At 40.0% G+C, this 18540-nt stretch overlaps 1 protein-coding gene across 1 annotated transcript; it reads left to right on the top strand.

The window, feature by feature from the left end:
• The first annotated feature begins 1518 nt into the window (after positions 1–1518).
• On the top strand, positions 1519–10800 carry LOC110970425 (scavenger receptor cysteine-rich type 1 protein M130-like). The gene is made up of 9 exons (XM_051949716.1): positions 1519–1610; positions 3086–3364; positions 4154–4447; positions 4532–4640; positions 6961–7313; positions 7387–7683; positions 8129–8422; positions 9149–9454; positions 10331–10800. The coding sequence occupies exons 1-9, from the start codon at positions 1565–1567 to the stop codon at positions 10798–10800; spliced, it is 2448 nt and encodes an 815-aa protein (XP_051805676.1). The 5' UTR covers positions 1519–1564.
• The last annotated feature ends 7740 nt before the right edge of the window (positions 10801–18540 follow it).

Below are 18540 nucleotides of genomic sequence, written 5' to 3'. Positions count from 1 at the left end.
AATGTGCTGGAAAATAATAGAATAAAAATATTAGTTTACAAGTTAACTGTAACAGAAAAAGGCTGCAAATAATGTCCACATCAAGAGCTTTATTTATTTTTTGTACTGTTGTCTTATATATTATTATTTTTTTCATTTTTTTTCACAGTATATAAATGTATTAACTATCATTTATGTATTTTAGCTATATGGTAAGTCATTATTTAAAGCATTATTTTACAGGATTCTATGTTTTATTAAATTAAATATTGAATAAAAATATTTGTATTTATTTTGTAATTATTTTTATGTCTTTAATAGTAATTTTACCGGAATCAAATCAGAAAAACATATTTCACAGATATTTGAGAAAGAAAAATATATTTTTTGATTTTTAAATATATAATGGTAAACAATGACTTTATATAAATAATCAAAAATAAATAAATAATATTTTTTATAAATAAACAAGTAATATTAAATAAGAATAAATAAAAAATATTTACAGATAAATTCATTTAAAATTAAAAAGAAATTCAATAAATATTCTAAGGATATTTGTCAGTATTTGAGGGAGGAAAAATATTATTGATTTAAAAATGGATTTTTAAATTGCACATAATTAGAAAAATCACAGAAAATTTTGTACATGTTGACTGTAAAATAAAACATTAAAAACAGTAATAATGAAGAATGTTCTACGCAACTACAAAAATATTACTAAAAATCTGAATCTACATGATCTCAGTTTATAGACAGTAAGTATAGACATATAGTTAAAATAAATAAATTACAATTCGTTATAGCTATCCATCTGTCCTCTGTACACCGCTTTATCCTCACTAGGGTCACGGGGTGCTGGAGCCTATCCCAGCTGACTCGGGCGAAGGCAGGGGACACCCTGGACAGGTCACCAGTCTGTCACAGGGCTACATATACAGACACACAATCACAGTCACATTCACACCTACAGACAATTTAGAGTAACCAATTAACCTCAGCATATTTTTGGACTGTGGGAGAAAGCCGGAGTACCCGGAGAAAACCCATGCATGCACAGGGAGAACATGCAAACTCCATGCAGAAAGATCCCAGGAAAGCCGGGACACAAACCAGGAACCTTCTTGCTGCAAGGCGAAAGTGCTAACCACTACACCACCGTGCAGCCCACTTTAGAGCTAAATAAAAATAAAAATAAATAAACACATAAAATAAATATTTTACAAATATTTGTCAGCACTTGGCAAAATCTATATTATTTTCAGATTTTATTCTATTTTTATACAAATAATAATCAGTTTGTAAATAATTATTTTACAGATATTTACATTTTTTTATTTTTTAGACTTTTTAAAGTATTTTTCAGTCTCATTTTCTGTCAGATTTCACTCTTTTTCTTGCTTTTATTTTTATTTTTGGTTTTTCCAGTTTGTATGAAATGAAGACCTTCAGTGTTTGCTTGTTTGTGGTTTCTGCAGGATCTTTGCTGTAAAATGTTTCTTTAAAGCAGCAGCAGGAGGCTGAACCCACTCTGGTCTGATAAAGACATTAAAGGAGGAAATAAGTTCAGTATGCAGCCGCCGACATGGACCTCAGAGCTCTGACGCTGTTTCTGGGTTTGTGCAGCTCAGGTAGGACCTTATTTACTGACGGACACGTTTACACTTTGATTCTCCAAGCTCTGAACTGATGCATCCACCACAAATACTGAAAGGAACACAGAATACAGAAAGAAAACCTCACTGGTGTGTTCAAGGCTGCAGCTTTGGGAGGAAATCTGAGCGTCAGACACGTAATTTAATGTATTCTGGGTCATTTTTCTGTACTAATTTGTTCATTTTCTGTGCAAATTTACTGTTAAAATGTCTTTATTTATTTAAAAAACTACACACGGCTGCAGGATTTGTAGGAATTCAAGCATCAAATAATAAATTGAATACGTTAGGTTTTGTCGGACTTTAAGCATCAAACAATTTTCTGCTAAAATTTGCTGTGAAAGTATCTATTTATTTACTTTATTTACTATTATTTATTAAAAACACACAGAGAGAAATTCCAAATACTCTGGAATCAGGCATTCTGTGTTACTTTCAAATATTTATTCTGTTGTAAAATAACTTTTATTAAAAGAAATCTATCATTACTTTTCCATATATAAATGTGCATATTTTTACAGGCTTGTGAATTTTACAGGCACCTTGAATTCAAAGGGAATCTGTTCAGTCGCTGCGTTTGTCCCTAAAATCTTTGAATTTTTACTTTTTCTGTCCTTTCCATATCATTTTCAAATATTTTTAAACAGTTTTTCTATTTTTCTTCCTGATAAAACACAAATAATTTTGCTGTCAATCCAAAGATAGTTGATGGATTTCCTCCGTTTGTCCCTAAAATATGGAATATTTCACGTTATCCAGGCAAACTGATCATGAAAATCAAACTCTGAGACTCACTTTGCTCTTCTTAACTTCTGTCATGTTCATGGCTGCAGGATTGAAAGGAAACTGTGAATTTTGAGCTTTTAAACGCTAAGTTTTCTACATTTTGGTGAATTGTTCTGCGCCAGTTTGTTTTCTGCCGGAAATGTCTTAATTTCAGAATTGAAAACACACTGGAACCTGTATTAATTTCAGATTTTTATTTTATTCTTAATCATCTTTTCTTCTTTCTTTCTAATATTATTTGCGCTCATTTTTTTCTGTTTTTCATTCTTTAATTGTCAGAAGATTTAGTTTATTTGCAATAAAAAGATCAGGAAACAGTTATCCTCCTTCTCCTCCTCCTTCAGCGCCTCCTGCTGGACACAATCGGTCCTCCAACATTAAACCTCCTCACTTCACTTTTCATTTATTCCTCATTTATTCTATTTTATGTCACATTTCCTTAAATTAAAAGTCATCTGTGTTTAACTTCCATCTTAAATCAGTTATTTTATGCTTCTAACCCAGTATTTAAATTAGCAATAAATCTAATTATTGTCCTGATCTTTGTCATTATTTGAATAAAAGTTTGTATTTTAGGGCTGATCGCTGCTATTTTACTGATTTTCATTGTTTTATTAAATTCCTGAGAGTCTTATTTTGAAAACCTCCACTTCCTGTCCTATCAGTGAGTCCTGCTGAGGTCCGGCTGGTCGGAGGTCCGAGTCCCTGTTCTGGCAGACTGGAGCAGCAGCGTCAGTCGGACTGGGAACCAGTGAGGGACCAGAACCTGGACTGGAACCTGACGGCAGCAGATCAGGTCTGCAGGAGGATCAGCTGTGGTTCTGTGGTTTCACTCAGGAGAACTGTGGACCAGGAACCTCCACAAGACTTGGTCACCAGAGATGAGTCCAGAGCTGAAGGAACTGCAGAACCGCCCCCCTTCAGAGTGGAGATCACCTGCTCAGGTGAGGAGGAACCAATATTGATAATAATAATATTAATAATAATAATATTAACAATAATAAAAATGATAATAATAATAATAAGACTACTACTACTACTACTACTACTACATAATACTACTACTATTACTACTAAATAATACTACTACAACTGCGACTACTAAAGAATTCTAGTACTACTAATACTGCTACATAATACTACTACTACTACACAATATTACTTCTGCTACTACTAACTACTACTACTACATAATACTACTACATGCTACTACTAATGAGAAGTATCTATGAAATAATAATATTTGTTGCTAATTTACGTGCAGGACAAATACAGTAATTTTCCAATCAAGTGTTTGAAAGGAATAAATGAACATTTATAAAAATACAGATTTTTGATGTGGATTTTTTTGCAGTTTTCCCTGTATTCTATTTTTTCTTTTGTTTTTTTTTCTTTTTACAGTTAACATGTAAATTAATACTTTTTTCTGTTATTTTATTAGATATTATCTGTAATTTAACTAAATGGGAAATCTGTGACATAACAGTTAAAAAATATTTCCTATCCTTAAAATACAAACATTTTTATCTGAAATAATGACAAATATTGGTGAAATAATGATATTCAGACTTTATCGTGAACACCTTTTGAAAGAATTAATTTTTGGAAATTTTTTAAAATAATTTTTCCCTAATTCTTTTCAATAAAGGTTTTTGTGGTTTTTACCTGTTTTTTTTAAAATAGTTTTTATTAACTTCACAGTAAATCTTCTGATCTTCTATCTCCTCCTGCAGACTCAGTCAGGCTGGAGAACCAGACTCACCTGTGTTCAGGTAGACTGCAGGTGAAGTGGAACCAGGTGTGGTCCTCAGTGTGTTCAGATGGATTTGACCTGCAGGATGCTGAGGTGGTCTGCAGGGAGCTGGACTGTGGTTCTCCTTCAGGGTTTAAGGGCAAACTCTATGGAGAAGCTCCAGAGTGGAGCCCAGAGTTCCGGTGTGGAGGCCATGAGTCTGCTCTGCTGCAGTGTGAGCACTCAGATAGAAACACCTGCTCACCTGGAACCTCCGTCACACTCACCTGCTCAGGTAGGAGGAAACATCTCCAGCAGCACAGTTTAAACTTAAAGTCCTGGTTGTGTTTGTTTACCTTGCACTGCTGTTTCCACCCAGGTCCAGATTGGTTACGGTTGGTTGAAGGATCCGGCCGGTGTGACGGCACTCTGGAGGTGAGAAACTGGGATGAATGGAGACCAGTGGACGATCTGTACTGGGACCTGTGGTCTGCCGAAGTGATGTGTGGAGACCTGGACTGTGGAACTCCAGTTTCAACCAGGAGAAGAGAGACGGGTTTAAAAGGCACCTGGGGATTTGGATATGGCTGCAAATATGCAAATCGGATTTACTGTTTTACAAAACATGAAACCTCCTCTGGTGTCATAGAGGTCACCTGCTCAGGTAAAACCATTGTTGCGGTTTCTCTTAGATGTGCAGATATTGAATAAAACATCCAGTGACACGGTCGCTTTAATATAATGTAATTTTATGAAAAAAAAAGGACAGCATCGATCAGGCCCCATGGTTTGCCTGAGGAGAGTTCTAGAGCCAACTGGGAATCTCACCCAGAACAAAAAAGTCAGGTCAATTTTATACTTTCTGGTAAAGGATAGGATTACAACATCTGGGTTGTGTTTCAAGATTCCTACTCAAAAACAAGACCACCCTCAAATGGAGCTCTCAGCTCTGCACCCCAAAATCAACACAGCATTGAGTTGATTGCGCAGAACAAGACATACCAATGTAATGTGCACCTTAGTCTTTAAGTTTCCTTTTGTGGTAAACAATTCCTATCAGGAATCATATCAGAGCAGATACTACACCGTCAAGAGTCAACTTTACAGTGTGTTGGTAAAATGTGTATCCAGTGAAATATAACAGGGAAAACAGTTTTCAGTGTTTTTAAATCCGTGTAGACCGGTTGTGGGTTGTGGAACCTGATGTGGAACCTCACTGGTGGAGAAGGAGCCTGAGCTGGTGTAGGAGGTGGAACGGTACCGGATAGATATAGTTGGGTTCACCTCCACACAGTTCTGGAACCAGACTTCTGGAGAGGGGTGGGACTCTCTTTTTATGGAGTTGCCCAGGATGAGAGGCACTGGGTGGGTGTGGAGATACTCACAAGTCCTCGACTGAGAGTCTCTTTGTTGGAGTTCTACCTGGAGAACCAGAGGGTCGACTCTCTGCTGCTGCTGGATGTTGTGGAGGGAAAACTGACTGTCGTTGGTGTTGATGCACCGAACAGCAGCTCAGAATACTCGACCTTCTTGGAGTCTCTGGGTGGTTCCTGGAAGGGGTTCCACCTGGAGACTCCAAAGTTCTCCTGGAGGACTTCAACCTCTCATGTCGGTAATGATGGAGACACTTTGAGGAGGTGATTGGGAGGAATGGCCTGATCTTGACCTGAGTGGGGTTCTGTTGTTGGACTTCTGTGCTAGTTATGGATTGTCCATAACACACACCATGTTTGAGCATAAGATGACTCATCAGTGTAGCTGGTACCAGAACACCTCAGACCAAAGGTTGATGATGGACTCTGGAGTCATGTCTTCAGAACTGCAGCTGAATGTCTCAGACACTTGGATGAAGAGAGAAGCAGAGCTGTCAGTGATGGTGGAGAAGACATCCAGACAGACCTGGTAAACCCATACCTGCAGTGAACTGGGAATGTCTGGTGGAGGTCCTGGTCCAAGGGGTTTTCAACCCCCACCTCCAGAAGAGTTTCTCCTGTATCCTGAGTTAAGTTTAGGACGAGGAATCTGAGTGGACCATGTTCAGAACCTCCATTGTAGAAACAGCTGTTAGGAGCTGTGGCCAGAAGGTCACTGGTGCCTGTTGTGGTTCCAACCATACAACCGGCTGGTGGACACCAATGGTGAAGGAGGACACCAGGCTGAAGGAGGAGGACTTTCAGGCCTGGTTGGTATACGGGTCTAATGAATAACAGCAGACAGGTACCTGGATGTTGGACTCCACCAGGGCTGTCTTTGTCTCTGATCCTGTTTGTGGTCTTCATGAACTGGATTGCAAGGTCCAGCTGGGGTGAGGAGGGTGTCCGGTTTGGGGACCTCAGGATCACGTCTCTGCTTTATGTAGATGATGTGGTTCTGTTGGCTTCATCAGACATTCAGCAGCTCTGGAGCAGTTTGCAGCTGAATGTGAGCGACGATGATGTGAGTCAGCTCCTCCAAGTCTTCCATCATGGTTCTCAGCTGGAAACTGGTGGACTGTTCCCTCCAGGTTGGGGGAGGTTCTGCCCTAAGTGAAGGACTTTAAGTATCCGGAAAACTTTTTATTTTTTACATCCCAACATTCCGACTCTCCACATCTGGAAAACACTTCTTCCTGCATTAAACACCTGAACAGTCAACATGTAAATGAATCCTTTTATTTTGTGACTTTATGAGATTTTATCTGTAATTTTCACAAACAGGGAAAAATAATATAAATTTTTAATAAAGATATCACAGATAAAAACTGTTAAAATGCTGTTATTTTTACTGTGTGAATCAGCACTGAGCACTGATGTAATGGAGCCGAATCAGTAGTTTGGATGTCATTTCTGCAAATATTGAACCTTCTCATCTTTTGTCTCCTCCTGCAGACTCTGTGAGGCTGCAGTTTGGGACTCACCTGTGTTCAGGTAGTCTGGAGGTGAAGTGGAACCAGGTGTGGTCCTCAGTGTGTTCAGATGGATTTGACCTGCAGGATGCTGAGGTGGTCTGCAGGGAGCTGGGCTGTGGTTCTCCTTCAGGGTTTAAGGGGAAACTCTATGAAGAAGCTAGAAAAGGGATCCCAGAGTTCCGGTGTGGAGGCCATGAGTCTGCTCTGCTGCAGTGTGAGCGCTCAGATAGAGACACCTGCTCACCTGGAACCGCCGTCACACTCACCTGCTCAGGTAAAGCTTCAGCCTTCATTTTAGTTTTTCTTCTTTTTTATTCACTTTCTGTAATCAGTCCCTTTCTGTCCAGACCCTGATGATGTTCGGTTGGAGGGAGGAGCTAGCCGTTGTGCTGGAAGACTGGAGATGAAACATGACGGAGTCTGGAGAGCGATGAAAATCCAAAACCCTGACTGGAACCTGAACTTGGCGGCTGTGATCTGTGGACGGCTGGACTGTGGTCCTGCAGTCTCAGCAGTAAACAGACCAGAATATTCCCAGGAAGATGCTTGGTGGATCAGTCCCTACTGCCCTCTTTCTGCTCTGAAGCAATGTCTGACAGTGAATCATTCACAGATCTCTGACAGCTTGGAAGTCACCTGCTCAGGTAACACCAATAATCACAGCAGCAGTAGATTCCATTAGACATAAATGTCAGGTTCCACAGGGATCCTGAGTGAACAGAACTTTTCAGGTCCAAACTCTAATCCTCAGTTTTATTGAGGCCTGGACTCTGATTCAGCCTCCAGAACTTCCTCCTTGTTGTCTTTAAACCATTTCTGGGTATCTTTGACTGTTTGCTTCGACTCATGGTCTGGATGGAAAACTGATCTTCTCCAAGTCTCAGTTCTCTTCAGACTGCATCAGGTTGTCCTCCAGGATTTCTCTGGACTTTGCTGCATTCATTTACCCGCTACCTTTACAAGCCTTACAGGACCTGCTGCTGAGGAACATCATGATGCTATCATAGGTGTCTTGGTGGAGCAGAATCAGTAGTTTGGATGTAATTTCTCCAAATGTTGAACCTTTTGATCTTCTATCTCCTCCTGCAGACTCTGTGAGGCTGGTGGGTGGGACTCACCTGTGTTCAGGTAGACTGCAGGTGAAGTGGAACCAGGTGTGGTCCTCAGTGTGTTCAGATGGATTTGACCTGCAGGATGCTGAGGTGGTGTGCAGGGAGCTGGACTGTGGTTCTCCTTCAGGGTTTAAGGGGAAACTCTATGGAGAAGCTCCAGAGTGGAGCCCAGAGTTCCGGTGTGGAGGCCATGAGTCTGCTCTGCTGCAGTGTGAGCACTCAGATAGAAACACCTGCTCACCTGGAACCGCCGTCACACTCACCTGCTCAGGTAAAGCTGCAGCTGGAATCACTCCAGACAGCAGGTAATGTTCCCACAGCGTTGGAGAACATTACCCACAAGTGTTCATGATTTCATGAAGAAAAAACTCATCAAATGTTCAGAGAATGTTCTCAGAAAGTTTACAGTAATATTCCTGTAAAGAACAAGAAGTCTGAATGCAACATTCAGAGGATGTTGTCAGAAACTCAGATCAGGTTCTCAAATCAATATTCAAAACGTTTTCCAGATGTTCTGCAGACCTCAGATGATGTTCATAAAACGTTCCTGTAAAGTGATCTTATTAAAGGAGGAAGATTTAGCTTGTATGTTGAGAGAACGTTCTTCTTTAAAACGCTGATGATAACAAATGATGTTTTTAATGAAACATTCAGAAAATGTTTTTAAGGTGTTACCACCTCAGACGACAGAACGTTCTTTAAAAGATGTTTCCACAAAGGTGAAACGTTCTGTCTGCAAAGACTGTCTATTGTCTGAGGTGTTGTTGATATCAGGATACAGGAACGTTTTCTGAAAGCGTTGTTGAGGAAACATATTCTAGAATCTGTAAAACGTTTCCACAACGCTTGGAGAACATTCAGTCTAACAATGTTCTCACCAAGGCGTCTTTAGTTCTTCTCCTTTTTAGAAGAACAGTCTGGAAACTGAGAGAAAACGTAGTTCAGAACACATCAGTAGAACCTTCTCAGAGCTGCTCCTGTCTCCTCTCAGCTCCAGACCACGTGAGGCTGGTGGGAAACAGCAGCACCTGTGCAGGTGAGCTGCAGATGAAGGTCCGTGGAGAGTGGAGGCCCGTGTTGGACGAGGACTACTACTGGAACCAGAACTGGACATCAGCATCGGCAGTGTGTTCTCAGCTCGGATGTGGTTCTATTGTGACTAGGAATATAGAGGAAACTGGATCAAAGAGACCTGTGTGGTATATCAAGTCCTCCTGCTTCCAGTCGGCTGTTTCCCTTCAGGACTGTCTGGTTCTGAACGATGTGACTGAAAATGCCTGGAGTGACGAGGTGATCTGTTCAGGTAACAACAGCTTCAGGTGTTTTCTCTGAAAGATGAACTAAGGAGCACAAATTCTGCTTCTTGGTTCCTTCTTTCCCTCAGTGTGCAGCTGCAGCAGCCACAAAGATCCACCATGTAGACATTATTTATTCAGATGACCATCATGAGTTATTTTTTTACTGTTTTACTAGAAATTATCTTTAACAAAACTCTGAAAATCTGTAAAATAACAGTGTAAAAACATTTTATCAGAGTTTTTCTTCCACTAACAGTAAATATCTGTAACAAAACATTATGTTTGGTTATTAAAATACAGTTAAAAAAAATCTAAATTTAAAATGTAGAAATTAAAAAAAAATGTGATTTTACAGTCCAAATTTGCAAAAGAACAAAACCTTTGTAAATATTTAGATGTTTTTATTGATTGTTTTGGCCTCTTTTCTTCAATTAACATATAATTCAATACTTTTTGTGATTCTAAAGACAAAATCTGTCATTTAACTAAACTGTGAACATTTGACAAATAACACTTAAAAATGACAAATTTTCAGTTCAAAATTTTTTCTTTCAAATGATGGCAAACATCTGTAAAATACAGTTTTTTTCAGGTTTATGGTCAAAAGCTGTTCATAAAAATACAGATTTTTCATGTGGACATTTTTTTCTAGTTATTTTCTGTAATTTAAAAAAACTGTGAAATAATTTAGCATTTTATTACATCCTAAAAAATCTTAATGAACAGAATTTTTCTAAATTTTTTCTGAATTAGTGTTTATAAAAATCTATTTTTTCAGTGACATATCTTCTGTAATTGAAATATCAGTAATTCTTCAACATGCAACAGTTGAAAACAGCAGATTTTTTTCAGTGTAGATTATGGAACCTCTGTGTTTCCAGATCTGCTGGTTCAACCAAACATCTCCGTGTCTGCGTCCCATGATGAAGTCCAGCAGCAGACGGTCCGGGTCCTCTTGGGCTCCAACTTCAGCATCATCTGCTCCACCAGGCCTCAGTATCCAGGAGGTTCCTTCCAGCTCGTCTTCAACTCCTCCAGCTCAACGCTCAACTACGTCCTTCCAGCCATCACACATTCAGCCGTTTTCCTGTTTCCTGCTGCAGAAGGCCTCCACAGAGGGACGTACACCTGTATTTACCACCTCAACGTTTTCGACTATAACTTCTCCTCCACCAGCCGACCCATCTATCTCATCCCCTCAGGTAGCTTCAGAGTCCAGGAGGGGAACAGAAGTTCTACTTTCTGCTCAGACAGACCTCCTCAGGCTTATTGGTGTCTTTATTCCAGTCCAAAGACAGACACTGTGGTGATTTTATTCATGCAAACGCCAAACCTGGACTGCATTTTCTAAAAAATCTGCACTTGTTCCTCTTTTAACAGCAGTTTGTGAAATAAATCTGATTCAAAAAGTTCACAAAGTTCAATTTTAGCAACTTTACCTGCCTGTCGAATTAGCCTTCTTGTGCAGCAATAAACTGCTCCAAAAGCTCCTGCTACACTTGAAACTGAACCATGACACACTCACACAACTTAGCTTATGTAGTCTACCTTTACTCCCTTCACACAACTTAATTTTTAGCAATTTTGGATGGTTTTGAATACAAAGTACCGGCCGTGTGTACTTAGACTTGCATGGCTTAATCTTTGAGACAAGTATAAATGAATAACCACCAGCTGCCATAGTAGCTTCCATTTGCATCAACAAACTACTCCTGCTACACTTTGAATGTGACTATGACACACTTTATACATGCAACTTTATTTAGTCCACCTTTACTCTCTTTAAATAACCTGTTTTAGCAGTTTTTTTAACAGCTTTTAATATACAAAGAAAATCTTTTCTGTTCAAAGTAGCTTCCTAGTGCATTGATAAGGGTAAAAAAGGTGGATTAAATCAAGCTAAAATCAAGCTAACAGTGTGTCACGGTCACATTCAAAGTGTAGCAGGAGCTCTGGGAGCAGTTTATTGCTGCACCAGGAGGCTGCTTAGACAGCTAAAGTAGATTCATTTAAGGATGTATTTTGTATTAAAAAGTGTCTGTTTTGGACTAAATCAAGGTAACTTGACTTGTGTGAGTGTGTCATGGCTACGTTTGAAGTGTAGCAGGAGCACTGGGAGCAGTTTGTTGTTGCACCAGGAGGCTAATTCTAGGGCTAATAATTGAATTCAGTCAATGTTTGATGTTTACAGTTACAGGTTTTCTGTTATTTTTTCTGTTATTTTATTCTTTGTTTTAGCGTTATAAAGAAAGACAGGCTTGCTGGTGAAAGGGGATTCATTTATGGAGTCATTTAGTATTAAAAGCTGTTAAAAAACTGCCGAAAACAAGTTGTTTGAAGGGGGGAAACTTGACCTAAACAAGCTAACTTGTGTGAGTGTGTCACGGTTCTGTTTGAAGTGTAGCAGGAGCTCTGGGAGCAGTTTATCGCTGCACAAAGAGGCTGCTAAAACTGAAGTTTGTCAACTTTCTGAATCCTATTTATTTCACAAAGACAGGAACCAAAACTGAAGCAACTTATCGTGTTTAACTGCAACAATAATGTGTTTAATAATAAAATAATGTCAGTAATAATGTGTTTTCTTCTGTTTTTCAGCTCCTCTGATGGATTTGATCATCAGACTTGTCGTCCACCTGCTGGTGATGGTTCTTCTCATCTCTGTCACCTGTTTCTACTCTAGAAAATAGTACGTATAATAAACGTTTAATATAAACAGAAAACATTGTACGGATAATAAATGTTTAATATGAAAGAAAAGCTAATTTAGTCTTTTTCAGACTTGTTTTTTGTCTTATCTTTCCAGCTCTGTAGAAACCAGAAGCAGAAATGAAGAAAAAAACATCCTCGCTGAGCTCCAGTGATCCACGATTTACCAAGAAAAATCCAGACAATGATCTGTCTGGTTTTGTCTATAAAATTATCTTTCATCCAGAAGTGAAACAACAACAACTGCAGAAAACAACAATATTTCAGCTGATTTAAATACAGGAAAAAATACAGTCAGGTTGTAAAAATACTGATTTTTAATGTGGACGTTATTTACAGTTTTGGCTTTTTTATGGATAACATGTAAATTAATAATATTTTTAAGTGATTTTAATAGATATTATGCGTAATTAGCAAAAATTTGTCATATAACAGTTAATAAACAAACATTTTTGAATCTCTCACTGGTATTTTTTTCAAAAACATGGAATCAAATGTCTAAATTTTTTACTGAATTTAAATACAGTGAAGTTAGTTTGATTTTACAGTCAAATATGAAGGTTATTTACAGCTTTCAGTCATTTTTAAAACAATTTTTTTACAGGTAACATGTAAATTCTTAACATTTTTTTCAGTGAAATGTTTTATAAATATATATATATATATACGTTATATATATATATATATATATATATATATATATATATATATATATATATATAGGTTAGGTTCCATAATATATATTATCATATATACTGCCGTACATATTATTACCATAATGCTACAGGGATGCCTCCTCGACAGGTAAATGGAGTCCTCGAACACTGGAACCTGAAAGAGAGAGAAGAAAAGGAGAGTGGATAAAGTGCAATTGTAAAAATTGTAAATAGGATCAACTTTTTAAAAAAAAAATCAGATGCAATGAATTATGAATTTACTTACCTTGCATGTTGGTTGAAGTAATTCATAATTTGATGTGAATACTAACATAATTGATACTTACTTCCTAACAGACGGCACTTGACCTCTTCCTGAGATAAACTTCCACTTCTCTGTTTCAGACTAGATTGATCCCAGCCAATCCCTTTGACCTCTTGACCCGTAATTTTGTCCCTAGTCCCTTTACCCCTACCCCCTTTCACTGATGCCTAACCTTAACCTTTTGACCCCTGACTTACTTTTTGACCCCTACTCGGATTTCTTACCCTAACCTCTAGTCCCCTACCCCATTTCCCTGACCTTTTACCCTAACCCGTAGACCCCTACCCCTTTTTCCTATTTCCAAACCCTGACTACTTGTCCCCTACCCCATTTTCCTGACCTTTAGCCCTAATTCCTTGTTCCCTACCCCTTCTTTCCTGCATTTCTCAAGCCCTGACCTCAAATTAGTCTTGGGGATGGATTTTGCTGTGGAGGAGGCATCTCAAGAAAAATTGGGTCAACTTTCTTACTGTTCGGTAGAATATGCCTCTGATGTTAAATGGTAGTATTTATATAGCGCTTTTATCCAAAGCGCTTTACATGATGATATGTCACATTTACCCATTCACACACTGATGGCAGGAGCTGCCATGCAAGGTGCTAACCACAACCCATCAGGAGCAATTAGGGGTTAGGTGTCTTGCTCAGGGACACCTCGACATGAGCACGACAGGCTAAGGATCGAACCAGCAACCTTCCAGTTACAAGATGGCCACTCTACCCACTGAGCCATGCCGCCCCCAATGATGTTTAGACTTCTCTGATTCTTTTAATAGAATGTAGGGATATGGAGGGGAGCAATGCAGCCTAAACCCTAACCCTAACCCTATACCTTATATGTATATATATATATATATATATATATATACACATATATACATATATATAGTCAAGTGGGGCCTAGTTATTTGAGATCCCAGGAGCAGCCACTACCTAAATAAAAGCTTTAAGCAGACCAATGAAAAGTTAAAATGAGAAACATTATAAGTTAACCACATGATTGTGCTTGCTGAAATACATATATTTTAGGATGTTGATTTATTGAAAATGATGATTAGAATGTTGATGATGTGTTCTTAAGCTGTGATAATATGTGACTGTTCTCGAGCTGTGCACAGGAAGGCAAAAGCAGAAGTCTCCGCAGAAATGAGAAACTTGGAGTTTCCACAGGCCTGACAGGATGGGCCGAGGCCTGCTAGCAAACATTGTCATGGCAACTGAAGTGTGTGTGTTAACAACGGAATGTGGATGCTGTGTACTTGCTGGAAAAACATGATTACTGGATAACTGATGTATGTGATTACAAGAGTTAGACGGTGTCTAAACCTTATGACTTAGGCAACTGAGCGTACAGATAATGTGTGTGTATTAGAGGATGAGACTATAAAAGAGAGAGTCAGAGATACTGAATTCGGAGTTCTCCCCCGGAGGGGGGAGATGCTGCTCACCGGAGCTGCCAGAGAGCATTGCCAAAGTTCTGAAGAGTCGACACCGGACCTTTTGCCCAAGAGACGTGGAGACAACGCAGGACTTAGGCTCCAGAGTTTGCTGAGGACATCGTTGGAAGCAAAGTTGTTCTAACTTTGTTCAACAAGCAAAGACCACACTCTGGCAGACGGAGAGTCCTGAGAGGTCTGCAGTTATCCAAAGAGATGAAGAGAAGACAGCACCTATGACATCCAGAGAGGCGAAGGAGGAGGCAGCAGAGGGCTGCTCCCCTCCCCGGGGAGCTGGAGGACCCAGCGACCCACCACAGCCTGGAGAGTGAGACAGCAGGAACGCCCGCACTTGTATTCCAGCTACTGCTGCTAAAGATAACTGCCAGACCAATGATTGGCCGAGGAAGAACACTCTTCGCCCACAAAAAAGACTTCGTTCCGAGTCTGCTGGTCTACGGAGGAGTTCAACTAGATGCAGGTCAAGACCGGGCGTGGCGGCAACAGCTGAGCCGTCCACTCTCTCTCTCTCCTAAATTTTACAATTAGAGAAGATTCTTAGGTACGCTCAGTTTAGTTTAGTTTAGTTTAGTTCAGTTTAGTTAAGTTAGAAATAATCAAAAATAATTAAATTGTTTAATCATGAGCTGTTGCTATAACCCTGCTTAATAAAAAGCTATATTGCATTTAAAGAGAAGTCTTATGAGATTATTATGATTCACCTATCCTGCATAGTGGTGAAAAGTTAAGTTTATTGTGTGCATTAAATGTAATGGTTCTTAAAGGTTACTTTAATCCAACGAGTTACTTTAAACATTACCCCTGAGGTTAGTTTTTCTAAACCTCTAAAACGAACCTAGGAATATCAACAAGTGCAAACAGTTATAAGAGGAAAGCTGTCGTTAACAAACGTGATCGATAAATCAATTGTACTACAATGAGGGCTGCTTAGTAAGAGAGTATTTATTGAAATAAGAGGGGTAAGGTGTTTGGAAGAAGACAGTTAGGACCAAGGCGAGTATTCCTCGACACCAGCTTAATTATTCTACTGAATCCTGTTAGGTAAATTCTAATAGGCAGATAGAATCTGACCCTTTAAACGGAGAGCTGGTCCTGAATTAACCTGAGGAAAGGGTTAAGGAAGGCTAGACTGACTGACAATATGTATATATAAACTTGTCAGAGCTCCCTTCTCACCCCCTGTCATTCCCACCTGACTTCCCAATAGACCCCATCCTATCTCTCTCCTCTCCCCCTTCCCTTTTTGTGCTCCTTTTCCCCTCTCTCTCTCTCTCTCTCTCTCTCTCTTTTTGCAGCAGTATGCTGAGCAGAGTGTGGCTACACAGCTGGCGTCACTCCGCCAGACTCTGGGCAGCTGATGTTCATCTCACTGATTGCACTCTGACAATAAAAGACCGGCTCAGCCTTCCACACCCTGCCAGATCGTTAGACTTGACATACACCGTCAGTTTGCCTTCTAGCCTCTTGCTCTGCTGCCTGTGAGTGTTATCTCTAATCCTGTTTTCTCTGTCTCGCCAGAACCAGCTGCCCGGATCTCTGCCTGCCATACACTACCGGAACCCCTTGGACTGAACCCCCTCCAGATTCCCCCTCGGCTCCCTCATTCCCCGTTCTCCTACCAGCCGCCAGGGATCCAATTCCATCCAGCGCCGCACTCTGTTCCCCCCTCGCGGAACTATGACGGCCGCCGATCCCCGGCTCAGACTCTGCCCACCCAGACTCACCCCCGAACCCCTCTGAGAGATCCTCCGGCTCACCATCCGCCATCTCCAGCTCCCATTCCCACAATAAACCGTTCTTAAACTGCATCTGTACCTTGACCATGTGCTCTCTACTCGGGTTCTTGCTCGTTGTGTGACAAAACTAGAAACAAAAAAGTGCCAAAAAATTAGACGAAACCGTTACAAAGTGACAAAAAAATGAACAAATGACACAAGTGAGATACAAAATGTTACACTAAACAATGAATAAAGCAAAACGCAACATGACAAAAAATAAGACCAAAAACACAAGCATGACAAAACTGAGAAACAAAATGACAAACGACAAAAGACAAAAACCAACAAAACAAAAATGCGACACCAAACGACAAAACCGAGAAACAAAATGACAACAGAACAATGAGCAATCTAGTATTTTACTTTATGATCAAGACAACTTGTCATGGTCTAGAACAAGTTTACAAACTGCAGCTGATAGTCGTCCTGCAGCCCGGTTTTGTCCACGTTTGACATGTTAAGTAGAGCCGCTAATGTCACTTTGTAAAACCAGCAACATCAAAGGGAAGACTTTCAGAAGGGACGCTAATGTTTGTGATGTTCTCCACCAGATAAAGGCCCGTCTTTAAGGCACCTCAACACAAAGAGCCCTGAGCTGGAGCTGCCTCTGCTGCGTCAGAACGGAGATAAAGGCGACGACTCGGCCGCTGACGACGACGAGGAGCAAGAAATCACTCTGCACTGATACCACAGGACCACGTCTTCCTACACAGCAGTGATATCAGAGCAGTGTCTTCAGAGTGTTTAAAAGACTGCCACAGAAAAAGAGGAAATCCTCAGTATTTCTTTCCTGAGGCCGGGCCAGGGCCTCCTGTCAGCTCTGCATTAACTGTGACACAAAATGATGATGTTTCGCCTTCGGGAAGGTTCAAAATGTAGCCGCTACCTGCCGGTGTCAAAGTATGATGTATGGAGAGAGTGTTTCAGCTTTAATGGGATATTTCTGACACTTGGGCCATCTTTCTTCGCCAATTTGCCACATTGGAAATGTGTTCTATTTAGTTTTACATGTTAGGAAACCGCCGTGTGTCGAAACATTTATCATGTGTAGAGAAGAAGAACTAGCTCAGTTAGCCGAGTGACAACTGTGGAAGAATGTAGCACCATTCCCACTAGTGTTACTTCGTGTGAAAACAGGAATAATAGAATGCAGCCAAGTATTATTATTCTTCTAATCAGTAAATCTGCAGGCTACTTTATCGCTTAATCCATTAATTTGTTGTGTCTAAAAGTTTCCTGATGCTCACTAAATTTGAATTAAACCTAAAGAGGTGTTTTAACTCTCACATATACAACTTAGTAGATGTTCTGTGCTGAAGTTGAACAAATACATTCCCCATTCATTCTTTTTAGCACAGAGGAATGAATATTTGTTGTTCCAGCATAATAGACATCATGAAACAATCATGTATGCACTATACTGGACATATAGCGTGTCCAGTGAGGGTTAAAGAGGTTGTCCAATGTTCCTGAAGGGCTCGGTGAAGTTGGTTGAAGCAGAGCATCATGTGGCAGATTGTCGACAAATGGAGTTGTGGAAATTCAAGCTCTGACCAATATGTCATTCTCATCTACCTTTTCATCAATTTATTTCAATAAACTGTGTTTTAAGACTTTTTTTGTTACTGCTCAAAGGAGTGTCAGGTCACACTCTGATCATTGTTCTAGCTGCTCGTATGATGTTGTCAGGCGCTTCCTGAAGGACTTGGTGAAGTTGGTGGACATTTTTGGGGGGACAGGATCTAACTGTTGGACATCCAGAACATCACGTGGTTGACTGTTGACTGATAGTGGAGTTGTGGATATTCAAGCGAGCCAGGAAAAGGTAATAAGGCCAAAACTTTATCACCCACATTAAAACTGCAAGACACAGCAGAACGGTCAAATCGGCACTTCATCACGGATTGAGATGACGATAAACAATTTCCGGCGAACAAATTAGCACGGTGCAATCTTTCACGAAATTTGGAGACATAATCGAAGACCGACAGCGTCAGACGGTCTGGCAGAGATGGACTCTGGCAGTCAGAGCGCATGGGCTCGGTGGCTTTCGAGTGCAGAGCTGTGGGAACTTTCTCCGCCACAGCCTTCGCATTGTCTTCTGAAAAAGCAGACAGAAGAACAGAATCAGACAACGAAGACTCATCAATTTTCTTAGCTTGTGCACGG

The sequence above is a fragment of the Acanthochromis polyacanthus genome, chromosome 6 (genome assembly GCF_021347895.1).
Source record: "Acanthochromis polyacanthus isolate Apoly-LR-REF ecotype Palm Island chromosome 6, KAUST_Apoly_ChrSc, whole genome shotgun sequence".
Taxonomy (NCBI): Eukaryota; Metazoa; Chordata; class Actinopteri; family Pomacentridae; genus Acanthochromis; species Acanthochromis polyacanthus.
The sequence above is the reverse complement of the archived record's forward strand: the minus strand, read 5'-3'. Positions and strand labels throughout refer to the sequence as shown.